Source organism: Pecten maximus, chromosome 15 (genome assembly GCF_902652985.1).
Source record: "Pecten maximus chromosome 15, xPecMax1.1, whole genome shotgun sequence".
NCBI lineage: Eukaryota > Metazoa > Mollusca > Bivalvia > Pectinida > Pectinidae > Pecten > Pecten maximus.
In genome coordinates, this window is record NC_047029.1 from 3,642,883 (window position 1) to 3,667,436 (window position 24,554).

Consider the following 24,554-nt stretch of genomic DNA (forward strand, 5'->3'; position numbering starts at 1 on the left):
GATCACAAGGTTTGACGTTATTATCAAATCAACTCAGGGGATAATTGAACGTCCAAGAATCATGATATTAAATGTTAAATGCCTATTTATGATACTTGATATGGAACACACTGAAAATATGGCTATAAACATTGGGGCTCGATCTTGAGGTGGTTACCTTACAGCTGTTTTCGCTTGTTTTATCGATCTCGAACTAACTAGGAACATATTTGATTAAGGGGAGACCTACTTATGAACTTTGAGAACGATTGGTTCAGTACTACAAATATCAACTTTTCGGCGATTTTATTCATGCGCAATTACGGACAAAATGGGATCTACATTGTTCTTTGTGTGGATTTAACCACTTATTCAAAGACTAAGCATTCAATTCAATTTGTGAATATGTCATTTGAAAATGATAAATATTTGGAGATTGGTCAGTTGAACACAAAAATAAGAATATTTCAATATCTTCATAGAACGTTTGGGCAGAATTCCGTTTTGGATCAACGATGTTCTATCATCCAAAACTCTACACTGCAGAATTCGAGGCAATTGGTCTACACAAACTATCTTATACGTATAATATGGTAAGTAGTTAGGGACTTCTGACGATTAACAACAATTGTAAATCATTCGAATTTAAAATTAGCAGTTGATCTCACTCTTTCGCTTAACAACAATTTGGCAGAGTTACTAAAACAGTGACTAGCTATGCTGTAAGGTTATTCAGTGCTATACAAAGGGAATATAAAACTTACCTTAGAAGAAAGAAGCAACCGCGTGTCTTGAATTGTATTGCATCATTTATTTCATATTAATATGATATGTGCTATTTAAACCAGTGTCTTTCGTACAACCAGCTTGAATTTCTTATTTCTGCCGGTAGAGGTTTCAGTTACGTATACATGAATATTCTGATATTAATTTAACATTAGCTCAAAATAGCCACCTGCAGTTTATGTTGTTTGCGGAATTGAACAAACAAAATTTTTTATTGACGTGGTAGTATATTTAAACCGGGGATGTTCGAGACTGAAAACAAAATCTTGAATAGGTTGAAAATCGAGTAAGATGGCTCCGTTATAAGATGTTGAAAGATTGCAGTTAATCATCTAGTCTGTGTAACCAGAAATGTCTCTGTCATTTGATGATGTGATCAGTAGATTAATATATAAAAACATATTACGTTTCATGTTTGACCGCAGACCTCTCTGTTAAAATGTCCACCATTCGGTGTTTTGCTGGCCGATCTCTGTATTAAAATGTCCACCGTTTAGCGTTTTGATGGCCGATCTCTCCATTGAAATCAAGATGCCATCAGTAGATTTATCTAACGTCTTTTTGTTTAACTCTGCTAAAATATTGAAGTGCCGATCTTTGTGTTGTGTAACGTCTGATGTTTGGCGGCCAATCTTTCTGCACAAATGTCTACCGTTTTGTACTTTTTTTAGCCGATCTCTCCGTTAAAATATCTAACGTATGGTGATATGATCGGTAGATCTATCTATAACATTAACTAAAGTTTGGTATTCGGGCCAGAGGTGATATGATCGGTAGATCTATCTATAACATTAACTAAAGTTTGGTATTCGGGCCAGAGGTGATATGATCGGTAGATTTATCTATAACATTAACTAAAGTTTGGTATTCGGGCTAGAGGAAACTTATGCATACATAATTATATTATTGGAACGTGTTGAAGAAAACATCTGCGTTAGTAAAATGTCGAATTTCAAAACCCTTTAATATTCATATCATTAACAACGCTATGTAATGTCAATCCGATAAAATCACATTTTTTAGTTTATAGTCACTCTTTACGCTCAACATGTAGTGTAACTACGTTGATTGTGGCTCATGATAACAAAGACCACTGTCAGAGTATTCCATGTTGAAATTTAGGTCCTGTATGTAACATCTTCGATACATATCGCATTAAAACGTTTAAATCATTGTAAACAGTGATGCATGTGTACATGTATATATATTTGGTCTAGTAAGTAATAATGACGGTAGGGTCCAATATAGGTACTGGATCCTACAAGCAGATGCTCGCTGGATGCGTATTACTAGAAATAGATAATTGGTCATGCAGTTATAACGACAGTACAGACAAGTAAATTGTCAATTTTTTAGGCAATCTGCCCCTTTACGGAGATATATAGATATGCTTGTTACCTTTCGTTTCCGCTCATCCTCTGTCTCCTCCATTTCCGACATAAGTATGTGATATTAACAGTTTATAGAGGCACACTCCTGCTTTGATGGCCTATCAGAATCGTATCACTTGATTTCCTTTAAAACAATATATGGAAAATGTTTATGGTACCGGGTAGTCACAATCACCCACTGTGTCTTACAGTCGGAACCCGTCTGTCTAGACCAGGAAGAAATATAGAATTACGTCTCAGGCGGGACTATATATAAATTATATGCATGTACATGAATTAACTACGTCACTAGATAGACTATCGGCATGCCTCATTAACCTTGGTGTCAGCAAACAATGGCACCACTATCAAACAATCGGTGTGCTTTGTTATAGAAGTAGTGATGTCTTTAGGTTTGTTTTTCTGTCATTGTTCAATACTTTGGTGCTTTATTGTTTTCGTTTGTTTAACTAACGGTGGTTGCTATCGATAAGTCTTTTGTCAGCCCGGTAAGTTCATTTAAACATTTTAGAACATTACATGTTTCACCTGACCAGAAAAGATAACGAACTATACTTTGATTTTGATCAGTATAACTGGACGCAACAGAAATCGTAAAACTTTGCTCACGCTCTTATATGTGGTTTACAAAGCCTTCTCGGAATCAAGTTACGATTTGTAGCGTAAGTGTATGTTTCTTTCTTTTTTTAATAATCCTGTGTATTTCGCTTCTACACACAATCTTTGATTGGCTCCATCAATATATAAACTGTTTTCAGTATATATACAGTACAATTAATTATTAATTTCTGATTAAGAATAAAAGTTTGACGCTCTGGAACTGTGTTATCAATATAAACCCATATAATGAGGGCTAAAGAGGTACGACTAAAAAATACTGAACAGGATGTCCTAAATAGACTCATTAATAAATATCTGAATTGTATGTATCGTGAACTTAACTAATGATAAACAATTATCGCTTAATTTCTTGATAGAATGTTGTTGGCTTATATCGTGCTTGGTTTGAGCTGTATTGTATTCGATGAAAGTTTGTCATAATTATTACAAAAACAACGTGGATTCCATTTCGTCTCCTTTTCATTGTAAAAGGACGGTAGGACAGCACTGTTACAAAGGTAACGATGGTATAGTAAAAAAGAAAAGAAGAAGAATTCAGGAACTTAGGGACGGATGGTAGCAGGGAGGCGTTTCATTATGCAGAAATGGAAATGGAATGCTTACGAGGGCAAAATGATTTTACCATTATCCTATCAATGTCAAAAAGCAACCTTCTAGGCAATGTTTCCGATATCATGATATCCAAAAATGATATTATTTAATTGGAGAAGTCAACTTGATAATCATATTTTTTATGATTGGGGACCGTTGATCTATCACAATTTAATCACTTACTCAAACAATATAAATTAAACGATCGATAACTGTCAAATACCTTTTTTACCATATAACTGGTCCTTTTCGCGGTTTAAACATTTCGCGATTTTATTTAAAACGAAAGATTTAAATTTTAACGAATAATAGATTACTATGTGGCTAAAAGACCATATCTTAATTACGTAAATGTTGCTTTTAATGTCGAATTACTTTCTGTGTAACACGTGCAGTTAATTTCGCGGATCAAATTCCCCCCGACAACGCTAATGACCCGCAAAATAGCAAATATATTATCATCGCGAAAATAACATGATATGCAGTAACACGCTGCCGTTATGCTGTAAAACACATACATGTAAGTGTTGAATCTATACCATCTTACCATTTGAATTACGAGATTAAAATGTAAATGTGTATCATTTTTTTAGCAAAGCATATGTTATGTATTAACCTAAAGATGCATCTTGGTATAAATAATTAAAATGTGCCGAGCCGTTTTTGACCAATTCATTGATTTATCCGTTCTGTTGCTTAAAACATTTACTAATATCACAGAAAAATGTTAATATTTTAGTTAATCAGGTTACATGTAAATATGTTGAAATGTTAGATGAAAGATATACTCTATAAAGTTTACAAGATCAGATTTGTTTGGATACATGTTTAACAATGCATATAATATAAAAAAAATCTCATAAAATCATGAAAACTTTGTAAAGGGTATCCGCAAAAAGTTACAAAACTTTATAAAATCTATTACGTCATGGACATTACGTAAACTATAACAACATCGTATATGAAATAACTTCAATATACAGAAATATAACTCACTGAATGAATACATGCCCGTTTTGCTATAACCTACCTGTCGTTATAAGATGTAGTAGATACTGGCCCTGCATCCTGATAAACCGGAATTACATTAGAGTTAACAAATGTTCATACAGAAAAGTAGTTTTTTTTTAAATAAGGATTGACTTTCTAATCATAATACAATGAAAATACAAAATGCACGTACGGAGAGACCTAAGAAAATCTTAAAGATGTTTCTGAATAATTTTTAAGCATTTCCCTTTCTTCTGGGAGTCGATTTCTTCGTTTGTATAAACTAGTATCCTAAATATGAATTTATGATTATTACCAGATTTCAATCGAAAATATTTCTAATATACTGCCTCTGTTGACAAGTGAAATTATTCATTTGCTGATAAGCCCAATTGGCCACGATTTATTCGATGCCCGAGGAGATTTATTTCCCTTTTCTACACTTTCGTATTGTCACAAAGCCAACACGATTCTATTCAAGATCTGCCACGGTTTTCATCACGTCCGCTCACATTATCTTATGGTCACCTATGATATAGTCGTATGTCACGTTCCCTTTCGATCTCTGACCTCTAAAGAAGTCTGTTTAGCTAACATATGATGTATGACCACGATATAAGCAAGATCGCCACGTTTTACCCTCATAAGCATATTTATGTAATATATGTGTCTATTTCTGCATTTTGCTAAAAAGAGGTAAAATATATTGAAATAAAGTTAAACAGGAAAAGCAATACAAATGTGCTATATCTATATACATGTATTCCGTTTTACACCTTTACAATGTTTATTGCTGCTCAATTATCCTCGTAGAATCTCTTGTTTTATAACTTTTATAAGATGCAATCATGTCGTCCCGTCAGCTTTTGTTTGTCCTTTCATTCGTACACCATAAACACTAGTATTGCCCTCGACTCTGGAAACAGTTGATACGATTATACTTCTTTTGAACGTAGGTAGAATCATTGTGAAATCTGCATAAATCATCAAAAAATGCGGATCTTTCCTGTTCATACTCGATTCCTTAACTTCATATGAATCCTTATAACTAACGTTTTATTGTTACCTCGAGCAGTTGTTCATAAGACTAATACATACTTATAATTAACACTCTTAGTATTATGAAGTCAGGGCTACAGACTATTGGAATGCCATTTATTCCAGACGTGAAATAAATGAAATAAAAAAATTAGAGGCACTCGAAAGAGTTTGATCAAAACTTTTGATTGGTACACCCTTTAAAATCCTTCGTTCTATGACTAGACCTTTATTTCCATAGAAAGGCGGATGGTCAGTGTTATAAGGACATAGATATGAACTACAATTGAACGTACTTCGATCATCATCGAACCAGAATCAAGCGGAAATGCACAAAATATAACAAAAAAAAATGAACTGATTCTTTACCTCTTTGTTGAGTTTGGTGACACAATCAACCAACCTACTATTGTCATATCTATGGGAACATATGGCGTACCTTTTTATTACGAGGCTAACATGGAAGAGTTTATTATAACAGGTACACTAGATATCTTTAAAAGTCTTTTAGATATCGGATATATCCTGTGGAATTTGAAATCAACGACACTACATACTCTTAACCAAAATTTGATATCTTGATCTTTACTTACAACATCAACAGCAGGGACAGCTAAACTGCATGATATGAACGTTTGGTTCAATTTATAATTTTCCATTTCTAGATAGTAACATCCATCGCCCTGTTTACACCACCTATGCTGTTTACATGTATCAGTTGATTCAAAATTAATATGAATATGAAAATTTATTCTCATTACCAAGGCTTCCGTAAAATTTGTCGACTGCCGACGAAGATGCAGATTGACGGAGAAGTTTGATTGTCGGCATTTTGGAAAATATTATATTTTCTTATGCGATATGAAGTCAAACGTGTATTATAAGTGTTGATATTCTTGGTGTTTTTGCTGTCATTACCTTAGTTATCTTTTTATTCATTCATTTTTATAACCGTTTCGTTATTTTACGTCGGCATGAATAACAATATAAAACACACACATAATTAAAAGAACAACATAAGAAGAAAGGTGTTAGAAAGAATGGATTTATAGGTGATATTGGTATTGAAATGTGTACATTTATTATGCTTGAAAGTATTAGCAAAAATTGTATTCATTTTTCATAACAACATTAGCCTCATCACAGTGTGTAGTAATGTCGGGGGGGGGACCGCACTGCAACGGGTAGTACTCTCCGCCGTTGGATTTGTTTTCTTCTCGTGTTCTTTTAGATATACACGATTTGTGTAATATCTACATACGAAAAATGTTGTTACGGTTTCCTAAATGTTCACATAATAAAAGATACTCCAAAAATCTGACAGAATAAATGTTGTAAATGAAACTACATTTTATTTATGTTGTTGTTATGACGTTTGCTAAGACCGTACCAAGAATTGTCCGACACATTCCCGCGAAAATGGCTGTTCTCTCTCGAACGTCACTCCCCAGTAAAGACATAAAAACATGCATTTGTTAAACTATTGGATGCTTTAACAGATCAAATAAAAAAAATAATAATAATATAAGTATAAGGAATGAAATATATTTTTCAGCATTCATGAGGTCATAACAACATTGGCTTCTGGACATATTCCATGAATCGCGTTACTTCAATACTTACATGACAAGATACGGTCAAATCGCTGACAATGCATGTTTAAAAAGCATTAAATAGATATTTAAGATTATCTTTACATTAACAATTCGCTTCGCCTCAATGAAACTAGCAAACTCAGCCCTCTTCATTTCCCGATAGAGATTTTGGGTCGCGTGCTTCTGTTCCAAGGCGAATCCCTTTTTGCCTTCATAAGTCCATGCAAGCAACTAAATTGTCAATCAGTCCTTAAATAATAAATCATACTCTAGATGTCGTTCCTGAGATACTATGATGAGAGTACTGTCTTTACTTCTATAACATTTCCGACCGGGATAAGACAATAACTCTGTTGTGTCATATACACAAATCGAAGTCTTTTTGATAATATGATTATTTTATTACTGATATGAACTTGTTTTCAATATCACAATAATATTCCGTAAATCATCAAAGAAAATGTCGGTGAAGAATACCAAAAATAATTGACTTGAAGAATTTATGGCTTTTGTACTTTCCCCTACCCATATATCCACTGCTTGGTAAAGACAACAACAGAGAATATCCTAGAATGAAAACAACGACTTGCCAAGTTATATTATTTTATTTCAAGTTCTTGAAACATAACAGCACACAACAAAATAGTCTTTATATCAGAACATCCTGTATTCTATACTACATCTATTTTCGTATTGATTAGTTCAGAAGCGGAAATAAACTATATCTGCATCCATAGTAAATCAGCCACAAAGAACAAAATATTCTTCTTATGTATAATAAAGATTACATGACGTACATTTACACTAGTAATGGAACCAGGAGAGAAAGCCAGCCATGCCATGTCACCTATTTATGTTAAGACTACACAAAGCCAGTTTCGAGTTCCGTACTGTTGGTATATTCCCTTATATAGACTGGTTCTATGCATCATTTGGCAATCATAAGTGCCTAAAAGAAACAGTGGTTGCTTATCAATGTGCATATAACGACACGGTACCAATAGAAACAACCTCTTTCGTAAAATCAAGTTAAAATATTTACATTCGAAATGTTTAGCTTACCAAATGAGGGAATAACCATTTTGATCGTGAATAATGTGCAAATATTATATATGTTGTTACAAACAAGATGATTCTCAAGAGACAGTAACAATAAGAGAATGTGGACACCGCATTATAATGTCACGGACATTTCATCTTGTAGCATTTGTATAAGGTCTTGGCGTCCTATTTCCTCTAACGCCCCCATTAGTTGCGTTTTTGCCTCTTCCTTTTTAGCCGTGGCATACCATGCATATAATATATTCCTGGATAAATCCATTCCCTCTGTTGTGTTGTGTACTGCTTGTTTGGTTTGCGTCTCGCTAAGTCCGAGTTGGTAGCCCAGTAGTATCACCTGCTCGTCTGATAGCTTGTTTACGACTTGCTTCAGTTTAACCCATGGGAAGTATGACGGTGGTTGTCCCAAATCTAAAAACCGTATGAAAATAATGTTATTTATATTTTTGAAAGCAATTCACCGTGTACCACATATATATACGGAACATTATACAATGCACACCTCGATATATCCGGCAAGCTCCACAACGAAACCGTTAAAAAAAACACCCGGTTATAGTAATCATATGGTTCGTTGAAAAAAGATCCGGTAGATGTCAAAATCAATTTATGGCTGAAAATACCAAGAATACAGTTCGTATATATCGAGTACGAAATTAAACTCATAAATGTTAAGTAAACTTTCACTCCTGAAAGCTTTGTTTTTAGGATTTATTTAGACTGTTTAACCACATGACTAATCATATACGTTACTGAACAAATATTTACTAATACCATAGATACGTGGTTACGATAATACCATGTGTTAGCTACCGTGTCCATTGGTTTCAATGATAAAACCTTAATCGTGTATATTGGAAACTTATTTACAGATTTACAGTGAACATGACTATTGCCAACTAAGTAGATGAGATGCTTAAATTTTCAAAATATCTGGTTTTGCTACTGTACTTTTCCTTTTTTTTTTTTTTTTTTTTTGTAAACTTTATTTCTGCTTCAATTTTGATATCATAAAACACTATATCTCAGTCTGGTTGCACTTGCAAAATGTGGTATTTCGGCTGTTTCACTGTTTCCTCTCTTGAATTTCATCCTATTTCTTTTACAATTTTGAACCAGAATAAGGATTTTTCTTACTCAGATCGCTAAAAACATCAACATTTTGTCTCGCTCTTCTGTCAAACTGGCAACATGCGTGTAATCAGAACGGCAATAAAAATATTTAATATCGACGGTTCGCTTTTTTTTTACATAATGATTCTATTTCGAAATGACTCATTTCTTAGCATTTCAGATCAGACAGGGCGGGAGGTTATCGACTGACAAGTAAACTAAACATTTACCTGATGCTGTATTTTCTGTATTTTCGGGTTCTGTAGAAAGAAAATGCAAACGAATATAAACAAACACTATTATTATACCTTTACGTTTTTTCCTCTATATAAAAGTAATGTGATAATTTGACTATCAGCCTCGAGAGGATTGCGCATGTGTTTCCAGGACTATCACACCGTGTGACAGTTCGAAAAAAACTGTCACACGGCAAACTGTCACACGGCGAACTGTCACACCCCTGCTGTAACGTCGTCAGAACGTTTGAAAGACACAACGACATGCAAGCGCTTAATCGACACAGATTGTTTGTTGTTGCAGACGATAGCCTAACATTTTATTTTCTCTCACGAAACTGTCAAACATGGATCAACACACACGTTTTCAAAACGGCACAGACGTAGAGATTGAGTCATTAGTAACGGACAGAGATAGCCAAAACATTATAAAAGCATTATACGAGATACCAAAAACGGATTTTAACCTATTTCTTAGAAAATTTACGTAGATATCCGAAAGGCTAATGGTGATTTTTTTGCCAAGAAAAAACGTAAAGGTATAATAAAACAGTTATCAAATGGGTCAATTCGGACAATAATAATTTTGACAAAATTACTATCGCCCTCATACCCATTTGATAACTGTATACTATATTTTTGCGTATTCAGAACGTGACATATATTTATATTGAATACGGCTATTGCCAATAAAGCATTTGCAGTGCCTGCACTTCCAAACATTATGCCTCGCTCGTCGGTCAAACTTGTAACATGCAGGTAATCAAAACGTCAATAAAAATACAGAAAAAAAAATTAAATATGGAAGCTCTGAAATTATATTTAAAGATGACTAAAATCGTTGGTGTTCAGACCATACGTAATAGGAGGTAGAAGTAAGCTCATAATTTACCTGATGGAGGAAGTTCTGCAGGCTCGGGTTCGGGTTCTGTGAAAAGAAGGAACAAACAAATACACTACCATGATTTTGCAAATTCAGAACTTGACATATTAACAGTGAATATGAGTATTGCTAGTAAACAAGCACAAACTAGCACTTTAAAAATGTCTAGTTTGGCCCTTTTCACGATTACTCAGATCGTTAAATACGAGGGTTGATTGATATGTTGTGAACCTCATATTGAATGATTTGAATTTTGCCGGACATATTGTATTATTTTTCAAGATAATTCCCTTCAGTATCTATACACTTTTGCAGGCGATGTTTAAGGGCCTCAATGCCACTTTTAAAGAACTCCTTTTCTTGGTTGTTGAGAAAGTCTTCCACTACATGTATGACGTTATCATCGGACTGAAAGTGTGTGCCTGAAATAACTGTTTGCAATTTTTGAAGAAGATAAAAGTCTGATGAAGCGAGTTCGGGTGAATAAGGCAGACGCACAATCAATTTCAAGCCAATCGTTAATGGCAGCCATAGCAATGTCAGACTTGTGAACAGGAGCGTTGTCCTGATGGAATAATGCCCTTTTAATAAGCTTTCCGTGGCGCTTAAGTTAAATATGTATCCCGTAACTGTCTCAGAAGTGAAGCATAATATGTGCCATTGATTGTTTGTCCCTTTTGGAGATAATCTATCAGCATCCACGAAAACCGAGGCCATAACCTTCATGATGTGTTTCTGATCAACTGTCAGAAGTCTTGGTACCCATCGGGCCGAAAGCTTTCTCATTGCAAGATCCTCGGTTAGAATGGAATGTACTTTTACTCTTTGCCATATCTACTGGCTATATATCTTTCTGTAACTCGTCTATCAGTCCTAGCAATTTCATGTGCTTTATTTAGCATTTCTGGGTTGTAATATTGACAGGCCTTCAAGGACTGGGTCATCCTCAAGGCTCTGTCGGCGCGCTCAAATTCCAACACCCACCTTTTCACTGTAGGATATGAAAGGATATTTTTCTCTAGTGTTGCTACCATATCATTATAGATATCCTTAGGTCATAAACCGTTTTTATGCAAATGCTGGATCACTGCTCTTCTAACGATTTCGTCCATTTTGAAAAAGCCGCTTGTCTTCTTTAATTTAGAGTGGTACCTCGTCGATATAAACTAACAAAATGATACCAGTCCTTGGGTACACGGCTGTATAGACAGAGAATATTAAAACTTAAGAGGAGCGTCCTTGAGTACCTCCTTCAATACGAGGCTTACAACATATCATCAAATCATCCCTCACATATCACCTCATCTGTCAATCTGGTCACATGGGAGTAAACAGAAGGGCAATAAAAACTATAGATATAACATATTAAGTATAGAAGGTCTGATAGGTTTCGGCTTTTTATAAACAAAATTATTCTATTTAAAAAAAACTTTGCTATTCAGATCATACGGTATAGAAGGCTATCAGCTGATGATTAAGCTTAACAAAATGTACCTGATGATGTAATTCCTGCAAGCTCGACCTCGGGGTCTGTACATAGAAAGTTCAAACGAATAGAATACACACTGCTATAATTTTAAATATTCAGAATATGGCGTATATTTACATTGAATAAAAAATATGTAATGCTTGGTCTTTCATGTCTGATTTGCGTGTTACACATTATATTGGGTATCTCTATAAAATTGTATACCTTACTTCTATTTCAATTTCGAAATAGAATATTGGTTTACCCAGTTCGTTAGATACACTAAAAGTGGTTACATTCGAGTAAACAGAACGTCAATAAAGAAACCGGATGAAGTTATAGTATATATGGAAACTCTGAAAGGTTTCGGGTTTTTAAAACATAATGACTCAAATCTTTGCTGTTCAGATAAGACAAAGCTGGAGATTATCGACTGACACCTAAGCTTAACAAAATGATGGTGATGAATTATCTTCAGACTTGGGTTCGAGGCCTGCACAAGGAAAGGGCAAACGAATTTGCATTACACGATCATACTTTTACATATTCAGAACATAACATGTATTTGATGCTTCACTTTGAAAAATATCTGGTTTGGCTGTTAATGAGATGAGAATCTTCGCCTCGTTCCACAGTGACCTTTTAATTTCTTATGTTGATGGAAAGACGGTTTAGTGATGCAAACGGTTTAGGTTTTATTATGTTTTCCCTAAGGAAAATCGCAAACATCATTCATGATATATTTCTATACTGTTCTCCTGAAAAGGAAATACCATGTGATATTCAGCATATGTATAATACATCATCGCAGCAAACTCATTTATGTTTTGTCTTTTCGGATTTGCTGCAATGGGAAACTTTTACTCACTTATATTTGTACAAAACATGTAAATTGGATATTTCTAAACAGTATTACCAATAAAGAACGGAAAACTTTTCCAACAATTTAGTTGATGATTTATGATATTTTTTGTTTTGTTGAGAGATATCCCCTTCACATAATAAGAAATTATTACAAAGAAATTCACATTTCCGTATTCGTTTTCTTACTGTCCGAAAGAAGGTTTTCAATTTTGGCTGGCAAATATTGGTGTTACTGCATCTCTATATGTAATATGTATACAGAGATTACTCCTATCTGGCGTCTAGCATGGCCACAGTGTCGAAATTATACCTTGGATAAACCGTACTGGCTCAAAAATTGACTATGGCCTGACAATTTGTGTTACTTTCGGTTATCTGTCAAAGCTGGTTGTCTCTGAATCTACATATGTGTACAGAGGTAACTCTTATATATGTCATCTTTTATGGCAACAACGTCTGCCTTATCCATTGGATAAACCATATTTGCTCCAAACTGTCTCTATATAAACCTTAAATTGGCTATGAGCTGTCAGGTTTTGTCACTTTCGGTTATTTATCAAAGTTCGTCAAGTAGGTGCATGTTAAGAGCTCCTGAGAGAGTAGTCCTCAGACCGACGCAGACACCTCTGGACAGACCTGACCGATTAAACACACTACACGATCACTTGTCATGAGGTTAGATCAGATCATATTTCAATACATTTCGCTGTATTTTCTCGCGCATACAATCAAGGATTCAAAGGGGAGAGTCACCAGCCAAGTGACCTGTGACTTTCTTAGGGTTATATTTATAGCCACGAAAAGATGCTGTTTAATGGAACAACCGATACTGAAATTCTTCTGTTAAAATGGGAGACTTTCAGTCAACAATATTTGTATTGTAATATTTTCTACACGAATGTATATTGTTTAACAGAATAATAAATATAAGAACACATCAACCGTTTTTACGACAATACCCAGTTTAGCCACATTTATACTGTAGGTTTAAACTGGGCATCCCTTGTGCCTGTACTTGTGTTCGAATACGTATACATATCTCACCTCGTTTTATCAATTTGATGTCGAAGGGCATTGTGCACAGCAACTCAGTTTTGGTTTCCCAGATCTCCGACTTAACTCTCGTCGCCGCTTTGCTATGTCTGCTGAAGAAACACCCGACGTCGACCGTCTCTACTACATCCGATACCAAAAATTCAGTTTCCATGAAGATGTTTACCTCTCCTTTCAGTTCCACAGTTTCAGGTGAGGCACTAACGATCTCTAGGGCTCTAGAACTCTCTTGATTGTCTCCCTTGAATATCAACTCCATGTTGTCGTCATCATTTCGTTCTTTCAAATTGCCACGAATTTCAATCTAAAGCACATTAAAATCATAATGACAATTACGTGTTCACACGTGTCATGCAAGTAAACACAAAGTTCATTACAACAAACGCTATTGGAATCACCCACAAAGTACATAAGTTTGTTCATTGAACGTTCAATAAGGCTATAAATACGAAGACTGAACACACGAGTTCAATATATCTATCACAAAACTCATATTTGATAATCCGAAAATTCCCCACCACCAAAATATTCATACGACGTAATCATGATATCATTTTTGATCATTTGTTGCAAGATTCAATGCAATTAACATCTGAAAATAAGTATCTGATTGAAGATTCCAACACTACACGTAGCTGATGTTGCATTCCTTACCCGAAAAATTTGTCCCACGGGAACCTCTAGCTTATTCTTTTCGTGTCCCAGTCCGAACAATGTGTAACTTTTGTCATATCCTTTCTTCACCGTCTTAATTACACGTTTTGTTCCACATGTTATGATCATATCAGTTTTTGTTTCGTCCATTTCCGGTGTTTTCACAGCGACTGAAAATTCAACTTTTCGCATCTTCAGAAAGATTTTTCTTGTCACGTTTTCCGTAGCTTCTGGATCAGCATCAAATGCGGTTTTCAAAGTCCCAGCATATCTGAAGATGAACACAACAGTGTTACAACATAACAAATGAAACAACACATTGCGTTTTTGAGCGATAACTATTGTTAGGTTTCTATTGGATTTAAGTTCACCGTGTGACTAAAACTTTTTGATCATCTAAAACGATCGCAAACAAATTCTAATTGTAATGCAAGTATTGTTTTTCTCAAAGTTTGAGCTAGTATTGTGAAATAAATGTCATTGTGGATTCCCCAAGGCCAGCCATGCTCCTTCCTGCCCAATCAATTAACTGCACACAAGATAGAGATATATAAGCACGCCATTTTATTCTATCAAACTTAATAACAGCAAGTAATCCGGCCATAAATTTGGACAAAACGTAGTTTTTTTTCTGTTTTATCATAGGTTAATGACAAACAATGAAAATGTTTCCAGACCTTATAGAAGGAATGTTTATTAAAAGGTTTTCATTTTGCTTACTTTGAAAAGTGACGGATTTTAAACTCAACCCTGCCATTTTTTATTTCTGCTGGAATTTCCTCCCACTCCCACTTCAAGAGATTCGGATCAGGATTAGAAGTCATTAAAATAACGATGCCTTCTGATTGGGCTTTTGCCGTGATCGGCATCTTAATTTCTATTTCTTTATTAGGCTGTTGTTGGTCACTTGTTGTGATGTCAAGGATGTTTGTCATTACGACGGCCTTTCCGGATGTTCCTTCATCTTTTTCATCCTGCTCGTTTTCTTCGATAAAGTCTGTTGTGTCCGCAAACTGTCACATATTGTAAAGAAATGTTATATATGACTAATAAGGTTATAAAACATCGGACATCGGACGTATATACGACATACTTTGCGCTCAATGCACTGATGAAAAATTTATGGGGAAAAGTGAAACTTTATTATTTTGACCGTGTTAATTTTCGATATAAACCGAGGTTACATTTATAATAAACACACAAAAAATAACTATGAATACCTTTACAAAAAGTTCACAAGATTCAAAAGCGTCAGCAGGGATGTCAATTTCTGCTTCCGGTTCGCTTTCGGGTTTCAATGAGACTGCCCGATTTGAAACCTGAAAAACTTCTGTTTTTTCCCTGCTTGCAATGGCGAAATAATTAATTCCATCGGGTTTGAGAGTAATGGACATCTTTATAACTGTGCTCTAGAAACCATAAGAAAAATCTTTGAATGCATGGTCATGAGTGTTTCTTTTGTGCGATTTAACTAAAACAGAATCGGCCATTTCGATGAGCATCTGCTTTTATTGTGACACAAAGAGGTAGCAGTTTCATTTCAAACGTGCATTAAGCGGTAAAGAAATAGAAAATTTAATGACTTAATCGTAATAACTAGAACAGTCTTCATGTTTCAGTTTCCAGAAATAGGTATACTTAAAGCATACATATCGTTAATTAAGAAAACATTCAGATTTCACTAAAAATTGGAGTGTATCCAAATAAATCCGTATATCATGATCATTAAGGTAATTGAGGAAAACGCAGTTTACACAAATGGATTTAATGACGGATAGAGAAACAAATGTCTTCAGGAATTATACGAATATGATCTTTGTTTATTTTTTGATTGTGTGTTTAACATCCTCGTAAAAGCCAGGATCATACAAGGACGGTATCAAGGAGAAACCTATAGAGTAAACCAAAGCACAAAATGCCAGAGCATTCAGGTAAAAACGAATATATCTAAGATCCAAATTTGGGGGCAGAAGACTAAATTTGGTCTCTTGAATGTGTCCTAAATATAAAAAAAAAACACGGGAGAAAAATCACGGTTCACGAGGAGGCATGTACTGGATTACAGCTGGTGTTATGATAGGGCTATGCTATTAACAACCCCTGACCCAGCGGGGAGGGGGAGAGGGGGGACACACTCAACTCATGCGACAAGCAGTGAGATACAACAGGTATATTGTTTCCCCACTATTGCAAGGGTATATGCGAATGATATAATAATCCTTTGATGAAATATACAAAACCCCGAAATAGACTGACTTCTATAAATAAGACAACCTCCTCTTACCTTAACGCCATCCTTGTTTCTGACGTCTACCTCGATAATGCTACCACCTTTTGTCGCTGGCCGTAAGACAACCTCCTCATTTTTCCGGAGCGGTCTGTCTACGGTTACTGTTAGTGTGATGGATTTAACCCGTGGTCCCCAGGTCTGACATTCCAGTGGATGTCCAAACACATTCTCATCAGGTTCCATTTGTAGCGGACTACCATACTCCTCTCTTTTTTGACACAGGTACAGGTAGTATCGTTCCTGACCATTTGGCACTGTGACATCCACTCCTGTGTTTTTTAGATGGACTACTGGCCCGTCCTCAGGTGTTATTCTTTTTATGTCAAATGTGATTCCTCTGCGTATGATCAAGCGAAAGCTTCAGATTATTGCATTGCATTGTTTCCCACGCTATTAATGGGAGCTTGCATTTACAGAAGCGCTGGTCTTATTGCTACGTATCGATATTGTATCGTATTGATACAAAAGATACACATATAAGTAGAACCTTCGACATGTATGTGATTTTAGTGATACAAACTCTCTCTGTTCAAAACTACAACAAAAATGTTCCGAAATGGAGAAAGATTTTAGGCATTTTCATGTATTGCATGATGTGATCTAGAATTTTCAGTGCTTTAAACCACAACTTATAAAACAAAAAGTGTAGATTTCTATATTGTACGTTTTTAGTGTTGCAGGACAAACAGTCTTACTGTTAATTAATGTATCAGGTTTTATACTAGAGTTTTACAGAGCTGGTAAGATAGGGGACTACTAAGGATATTTCATTGAAACTTAAAGGTGGTTTGCTAGTTGATCAACAAATATTTTCTCTTTCAAAAGTGCTTAACCAAACAAAAGAGTCTAATTACAAGTTACGATTACAAAAAGATGCGCAAATGATATACAATGTAAACCCACTTTCCTAAAATAAATCTAGTAGTTAATGCAGAACGTGTCAATTAAGGATCATATTATTGTACTAATATGACATCACACTCGACACTTATTTTTTAGGCCAGAACTTTGACACAGAGTCAAAAAGAGCGCTAAGATATGTTACACCATAGATACTCTGATGTGTCCTCATGATTCATTTGTGGTATATCATATAGCGAATAGTACATTTAAATTAGATAATGTCAAAAAAAGAACCGAAGGAAACAAAGTGAAGGGAACAGTTATTTTTCTATGACTATGCTTTTTGCAGAAATTTTCTCATGACTTTATCAACTGTCGATTCTTCTAGATCGTATTCAATTCAAGAAATATATTATCTAACAAGATCTTATCTCACCTATAGGTCCCCGTCGTCTTTCTAAAAGAAGACATCTCATAAAAAGACAAGGAATGCGTTCCCTAAGCTTAAAATGGTGTTAAACATTATAAATGCAATAGCGGTTAACGAACTGATAACTGATGAATTCTTGGTTGCAAAACAAGACCTGGTGGCAGCTATGTTTGGTCTATTGAGATTGCAAAACTCTTTCAGAAATGTAGGAGAACTTGCCCTACACTTGATACAGTATAACCAGTATTTCATAGGTGATATGATATACAATCATACAATTCTGTATATATCTCCGTATAGTTTTATATAAAACGTATTCTGTGTAGTACATTATCTAACTAGGTTGCACGTGCGGGTGTACATTACGTCACTGTATACAAGGATAATATATAACGTATAAAAGATGTTTTAATTCTTTCAAAGTCTTATCATACTTATGTTTATAGCCTGGGAACAGTCTGCATTGCTTTTGTATTATCAACCCCATTTCATAGTCTTTCTTTCTTTTCAAGATCCCTGGCATGGTTAACCAATCCTGTAAAATCATCAAAAACCATCAGTTAAAATGTGATTCAATTAGTAAAATATTATTAGACAACACTAGTTAAAAACATAGCTAATATAAATGTATATTTCTTTATAATTGTAACATGAAAACAGTTCAGCAGGCATACAGCTATTTGTTTATTTTTTTTAATGAGGCGTCGACAGTGAAGGTCATTTAAGTGATAAACTTAGCATGAAAATATAGATGGTTAACAATTCAAAATAATTCTGAAAGTTTATTGGTTTTCTAAATAGTCATATCTGAACATGAATACCTATAGAAAATTAATCAAATGAATTTTTAAAAATTAAAAATTTGTTTCAAATCTGCACTTTCAACCGTTGTGTCTGATTGATCGATAGGTTTATCGAAAATATATACAAAAAAAATGTTGTTTTTTTTCTCACGTCGAATGTGTGAGGCATACAGGTAATTGTGATTCAAGTTACCCAATCTTTAAGTAGCGGTTCTGTCCCAAACTGACACAGTAAGTCCACTATCTCCACGGCCTTGTTCTTAATGGCATACTCCAGAGCGTAAAAGTCTTTCTGTTATAAAAAAACAACCAGACTAACTCTTTGATTGGTTGATACATAATCCTAAACCATTAATGTTAAACCACTAGGATTTAAATAGATGCACAAGATGGCCTGCTGTATACATATCTGCTGGGCTTATGAACTTTTATATTGAATAGACTGCATTGCAATATGACAGAAAAAGCGTATTCAACGAACCATTTTTACAAGGGAATCTTCTTACACATCAAACACAAGACATGTATAAAAGGTGTTACACTAAGCATCATTTAATTGATATGAAAAGTATCTCATAAAATATAAAATAATTATCTTGATACCCTTAACCATTATTCCGTTGAGGCCTAGAGAATTGTAGAGTATGTTTAACAAAATAACTTTTATTACTTACATCAGACTATTAGGCATGCACAAGACAACATCCTGTATGTTTTATATGAAAATCAAATTGTACCTTATCGGGTGTATGTACATTGGCACCCCAAGCCACCAACGTCACTATGGATTGTACATGTCCGCACATGACAGCTTTATGAAGAGCCGTCAAGCCATCCTAGGACAATGAAATACATATGTTATCAAATTTAAAGTCAGACATAGTGTCTTTGATTGACGGATTTCTTTTGGATGTATTGTAGCTTGAAGGAATAGTGTATAAGCGATCCCGGAAGGATCTTGGACCATTTATTGGCCCTCTTTGGGTATATATAAGAGTGATACTTACTTTGCTTTCATCAACTCCAGAAAAAGAGGAATCTACATATATAGTTTGAGAAAGATCCATCAAGAACGTTGTTACAAACAACAAATATTAAATGTCAACATTCAAAACGGCCACATGTCAGACCTCTGTTTTCCTGATCAATCTCAAAATTGAACCTACACAAGTAGGGATCAATGTAAATATCTTGCACATAAAATGTGAGAGAGATCTCCTTGGTATTTCTCCGAAAATAAAATGGATTGTTTAAGGACGAACTGCCGGACAGATGGAAGAGGACGAAAGAAAAATTTGAACAATTTAAATATAACTCGAATATGCTGCGACCCGTCGTGCTTGCGCCCGACGACCAGACTAGAGTGAAATTATTCAAACATTCTGATCTGGTACGATGTGTGTATACACTATAGCTTGTACACACCTTAAAACAGTCACAAACATGGGTTTGGTGTTCTTCTAAGTCAAGTTAGACTACACTATCATCTTCACATATTTTACAGATATAATAAACAAATTGTTTTGTGAATGGTTATGGAAGAATTTCAACAGCAAAACTATTTCTGAAATGAATATATAACATTAACACTAAGGAATAAAGTCTGACTAAGAAGTTCAATATTTCGTGCGATAGCTTAACATCATTTTACTTGAGAATATGCGACATTATAAATTGACAATTGAAAATTTAAGAATATTTCCGTCCCAAGTCAATAGTATTTGCTTCATCCACTTAATAAGTTTTGCATTCAAATCGTTATTCTTTACATCGCTCACCTTGTCTGCAGACACTAACTTAGCGTTTTTCTCCAGTAGCACTTCAATGACGTCATCTAACTCCTTAGTAGCGGCATGATGTAAAGGGGACGATCCCGTCTATTAAAAAAAATCCATTCAAATCGCAAAGCAAACCAATAAGATTTAATGGGAATTGGACAATTTGTTGTCTTCTCTGACATTGCTGATGTAGAAATATATGATTAGTATGTTCATGTTATTCCTTTGGAAACCGCGGTAATATCTACGTGATGAAACATCGAATGCTAACACGATTGTACACATCTAACCGACAGTACACACTGATATCTGAAGGAATTGCATGACTAAATATCATCCAAAAATCTGATGCAATGCCATCACTATTTGCAGTCAGAACAACAAACTCTCTTAAGGAGTTACATTACGATTTCATAGTTCAAATGACTCTTTTAAATGTTCGCATTACTGGTCAAATTAATTTTCCAAAAAAGAAGCTCTCACAAACACCAGATAAATATTTGTTGTTTTGACAACAAAACCTCTGAAATTGATTGATTGATTGATGGGGCTTAACGTCCTTGTTCCGGTTATAACCGAGCCTAGGAAACTAAAACCTCTGAAAGATTTACTTTACTCTTTATAGCCCAAACAACAATAGCTCGTTCTATTCTAGATTTTTGACCTCAAGATAATATTTCTACAGCCGGTAGCATTAGCATCAATAGTCAGCTTTCTTTAATTCAATAGATAATTCTCCAATCTCCTACGTACCTCGTCCTGATAATCTATATCAACCCCTTCCTTGATTAAACTCAGCGCTTCTTTTCTGCGTTTGTTTCGTATTGCAGCCAACAGCTGCACCTGGAAAACAACAATGCTGTCAAGTGATGCCGGCAGAGCAGAAAATAAAACAACTTAACACAACAAACAAAAAGATGTTCAGAAACCAAACTTTAGACAGATTTACACGGAGAAAAGGCAATTGAAAATAGAACCAAGTGTAAATAAAACGTGGACGTATTCTGCTTTAGGACACTGTACATCTATCTTGTCATGACATATAAAGCAGAACCGGGGTAGTATCCATGGAAACATCACTCGTATCAAGCAGCATAAAGAGCTGAATGTACGTATACTCTTGACTTCCTGGATGAATAAATAAAATATTTCTTGTTCGGTTATCAATGCTGTGGTGATCTTCCATCCGGAGTTGGACAGCGTCTAGTATCCCAATAACTTATTGTAGTAGTTTGGTTGTTGGCATAATAGCATATAACGATATTCCTCGACAAGAATAGCAAGATATTGTCATATTGTCACAGTAATTTAACATCTCGATAAGTTGTGCTTTCATTTAAGTGAATATGAGTTTAAAGTCATATCAATAGGCTCTTAGTATGAATTGAATGTTGATATGTAAATATTACAAGATAAAGTCATAATTCAATAAGAAATATTAATCGTGTCGGCCCCTCCAGACACTTAACTTTCATATCATGACCTCAGATTCGAATAGTTTCCGGATGACTCTCCTCGACGATGTGAACAGGTAGCATGTGGCAAAACAACCAGACACAGTCCCCTTTGTGTATTTAATTGTAAATATTTACCATTGAATGGCACTGCCACTATATAACCCTACCAATTCAGTTGCGTGTTCACCAGCCTATGAACTGCCAACAGGAAGTGATCTCTGCTACTGGTAAGCGCGGGATATTTGAATTTGAAAATTTCAAAACAAAAATCGCATGACAAATAAAAAATCGCAGATGGTAAATATAAGAATTGAACGGCTTTCAGTTGGCATTCATAGTCAATATGAATGCCAACTGAAAGCCGTTCAATGCTTAAATGTATCAGAAACCTAAAGAACCCTTGAAGAAAGGTGCTATACTTTTTTTTGTTACTTGAAGCAATAGAATGTGAAATAGATATATTAGTTTTTACATCTACAATGGTATCAAACAAAAATATCTGTTCAAACACATTCTTCGTGGTTATATAAAATGTATGTGAACAAGTTGTTTACTGACGTCCACAAAAATTGAAAGTAAACAAACTCATCAGCAAAGTTACTATTATATCACAGATTATCAGAGTACCAATATTGGTAAGGAATTATATAATTCTCTTATTCCCTGGTCGATCCTCTCAATGTCGTTCTCCTTTACCACATCACACACACTAAAACAATAGGATAAAGCCTTGATTATATAAATTACCTTTCGTTTATGATCATCAACTGTTTCTTCCAGTTCCGACATGATTGGGCATTGACTTCAAATATGGAGATATAGCTGTTTAAATCGACACACGTTCTGTCATAACATAGTGGGTTTTTTTTTCGCAGAACTATGAATTAAAAACCAGTCAGGCTAAACCCTGATAATGCGATCCGTTTGCCCGAGAGGATATATCAAGTTACGGTTCTAGTCATTCTATACAGTATACATGTGTACCTTATACTCCATTCTCCACTGTGTATATTTTGTTTTGGTACGATGTAATGATTTTGTAATATACAATCCATGTGTTATGTGTATACGACTTAGAAGAGGCCATCGTCGTTCAAACCCGAGTTGTATAAAGTATACATGTCTATTGAAGCTGTAACATAAAAACTAAACCATATCAAACTAAATTTAATATTTATTGTATTTAAAACGGCCTTTGACTACCTCATTACACATAGTACGTAATGTCTATCGTTTACCATCAATGTATATTAGCATATTGCCATTAAATAATTCATATAGTCATTTAAGAAAAATGAAAATATGTTATTTGATTTATTCGAGCTGCTTCTTGCTCATATTTTCAGAGTCAGAATTCTGAGTAAATGCCTTGTCTAGATATGATGTTATGATTTAACAGAGCTCGCCTTGTCTGCACAGAATGGAATAAGTTTACAAAGCTCGTCTCGTCTTGATAAGATTAAATGACTTTACATACCTTCCCTTATCTTAACTGTTGTGTTGAATTTACAGGGTTCGCCTTGTCTAGACAGGATATATTATACATATGTACTTGTCCACATAGGATATATTGACTTTTCTAGGCTGGGTATGATGGATTTACAGATATCAACCGTCCTGAACTAGATGTAATAAATCCAAAGGGATCGCATTGTCTAGACAGGATGTTATGAATTCAACTACGTCTCCTTGTCTGGGCAAGATGTTATGAGTTTTGCAGAGCTCGTCTTGTCTGGGCAAGATGTAATGGATTCAACTAGGTCGCCTTGTCTGGGCAAGATGTAATGAGTTTACAGAGCTCGCCTTGTCTGGGCAAGATGTAATGAGTTTACAGAGCTCGCCTTGTCTAGGCAAGATGTTATGAGTTTACAGAGCTCGCCTTGTCTAGGCAAGATGTAATGAGTTTACAGAGCTCGCCTTGTCTGGACAAGATGGGATAAGCTTACAGAACTCGCCTTGTCTGGGCAAGATGTAATGAATTCAACTAGGTCGCCTTGTCAGGGCAAGATGTAATGAGTTTACAGAGCTCGCCTTGTCTGGGCAAGATGTTATGAGTTTACAGTGTTCGCCTTGTCTGGACAAGATGGGATAAGTTTACAGAACTTGCCTTCTCTGGACAGGATGTTATTAATTCAAAGAGCTCGCCTTGTCTTGACAGGTTGTAATGAATTCATAGAGCTCGCCTTGTCCGGACATGATGTCATGAGTTTTAAAGAGCTTGCCTTGTCCGGACATGATGTCATGAGTTTTAAAGAGCTTGCCTTGTCTTGACAGCATGTAAATAATTCTTATAGTCATTAAGAAAAATGAAAATATTTTATTTGTTTTAACTCGAACTGCTGCTTTCTAGATATCATATTTTCAGAGTCAGAGTAATGAGTTTACATAGCTCGTCTTGTCTGGTAATATGAAATGAGTCATCTGATATTGCCTTGTCTTGTGTGAGCAAGATGTAATGAGTTACAGAACTTGACTGGTCTTAACTGGATATAATGAAAAATATATCTTTTAAAAGATTTCCCCTAGTCTGGACTATATATTATGAGTTAATCGGATTTGCCTTGTCCGGACGTGATACAATAGGTTAACAGAGCTTGCCTTTTATGGACTTCATAGAGGAACATGTTTTGTC

The 24,554-nt window shown here is 35.0% G+C and overlaps 2 protein-coding genes across 2 annotated transcripts; both read right to left on the bottom strand.

The window, feature by feature from the left end:
* Positions 1 to 7,581: 7,581 nt before the first annotated feature.
* On the bottom strand, positions 7,582 to 16,942 carry LOC117343181. Its single transcript, XM_033905516.1, has 8 exons — positions 16,606 to 16,942; positions 15,542 to 15,730; positions 15,042 to 15,334; positions 14,322 to 14,592; positions 13,659 to 13,971; positions 10,292 to 10,327; positions 9,394 to 9,423; positions 7,582 to 8,461 (listed from the first exon to the last, which is right to left on the bottom strand). The coding sequence occupies exons 1-8, from the start codon at positions 16,792 to 16,794 to the stop codon at positions 8,166 to 8,168; spliced, it is 1,617 nt and encodes a 538-aa protein (XP_033761407.1). The 5' UTR covers positions 16,795 to 16,942; the 3' UTR covers positions 7,582 to 8,165.
* A 1,089-nt stretch (positions 16,943 to 18,031) lies between these two features.
* Positions 18,032 to 19,519, bottom strand: LOC117343555. Its single transcript, XM_033905967.1, has 3 exons — positions 19,425 to 19,519; positions 18,881 to 18,979; positions 18,032 to 18,419 (listed from the first exon to the last, which is right to left on the bottom strand). Exons 1-3 carry the CDS (start codon positions 19,491 to 19,493, stop codon positions 18,252 to 18,254), a joined length of 336 nt encoding a protein of 111 aa, XP_033761858.1. The 5' UTR covers positions 19,494 to 19,519; the 3' UTR covers positions 18,032 to 18,251.
* Positions 19,520 to 24,554: the final 5,035 nt, after the last annotated feature.

What these genes read in the sequence shown, in the direction of transcription:
- LOC117343181 (XM_033905516.1), bottom strand. Translation starts at nt 16,794, where the DNA reads ATGGAACCTGATGAGAATGTGTTTGGACATCCACTGGAATGTCAGACC. An exon ending in GAAACAAGGATGGCGTTAAG is followed by an intron (nt 15,731 to 16,605) that starts GTAAGAGGAGGT and finishes TATGGTTTCTAG; the next exon opens with AGCACAGTTATAAAGATGTC. An exon ending in TGCAGAACTTCCTCCATCAG is followed by an intron (nt 9,424 to 10,291) that starts GTAAATTATGAG and finishes TTCTTTCTACAG; the next exon opens with AACCCGAAAATACAGAAAAT.
- LOC117343555 (XM_033905967.1), bottom strand. Translation starts at nt 19,493, where the DNA reads ATGTGCGGACATGTACAATCCATAGTGACGTTGGTGGCTTGGGGTGCC. An exon ending in ATGTACATACACCCGATAAG is followed by an intron (nt 18,980 to 19,424) that starts GTACAATTTGAT and finishes TTTTTATAACAG; the next exon opens with AAAGACTTTTACGCTCTGGA. An exon ending in AACCGCTACTTAAAGATTGG is followed by an intron (nt 18,420 to 18,880) that starts GTAACTTGAATC and finishes ATGATTTTACAG; the next exon opens with GATTGGTTAACCATGCCAGG.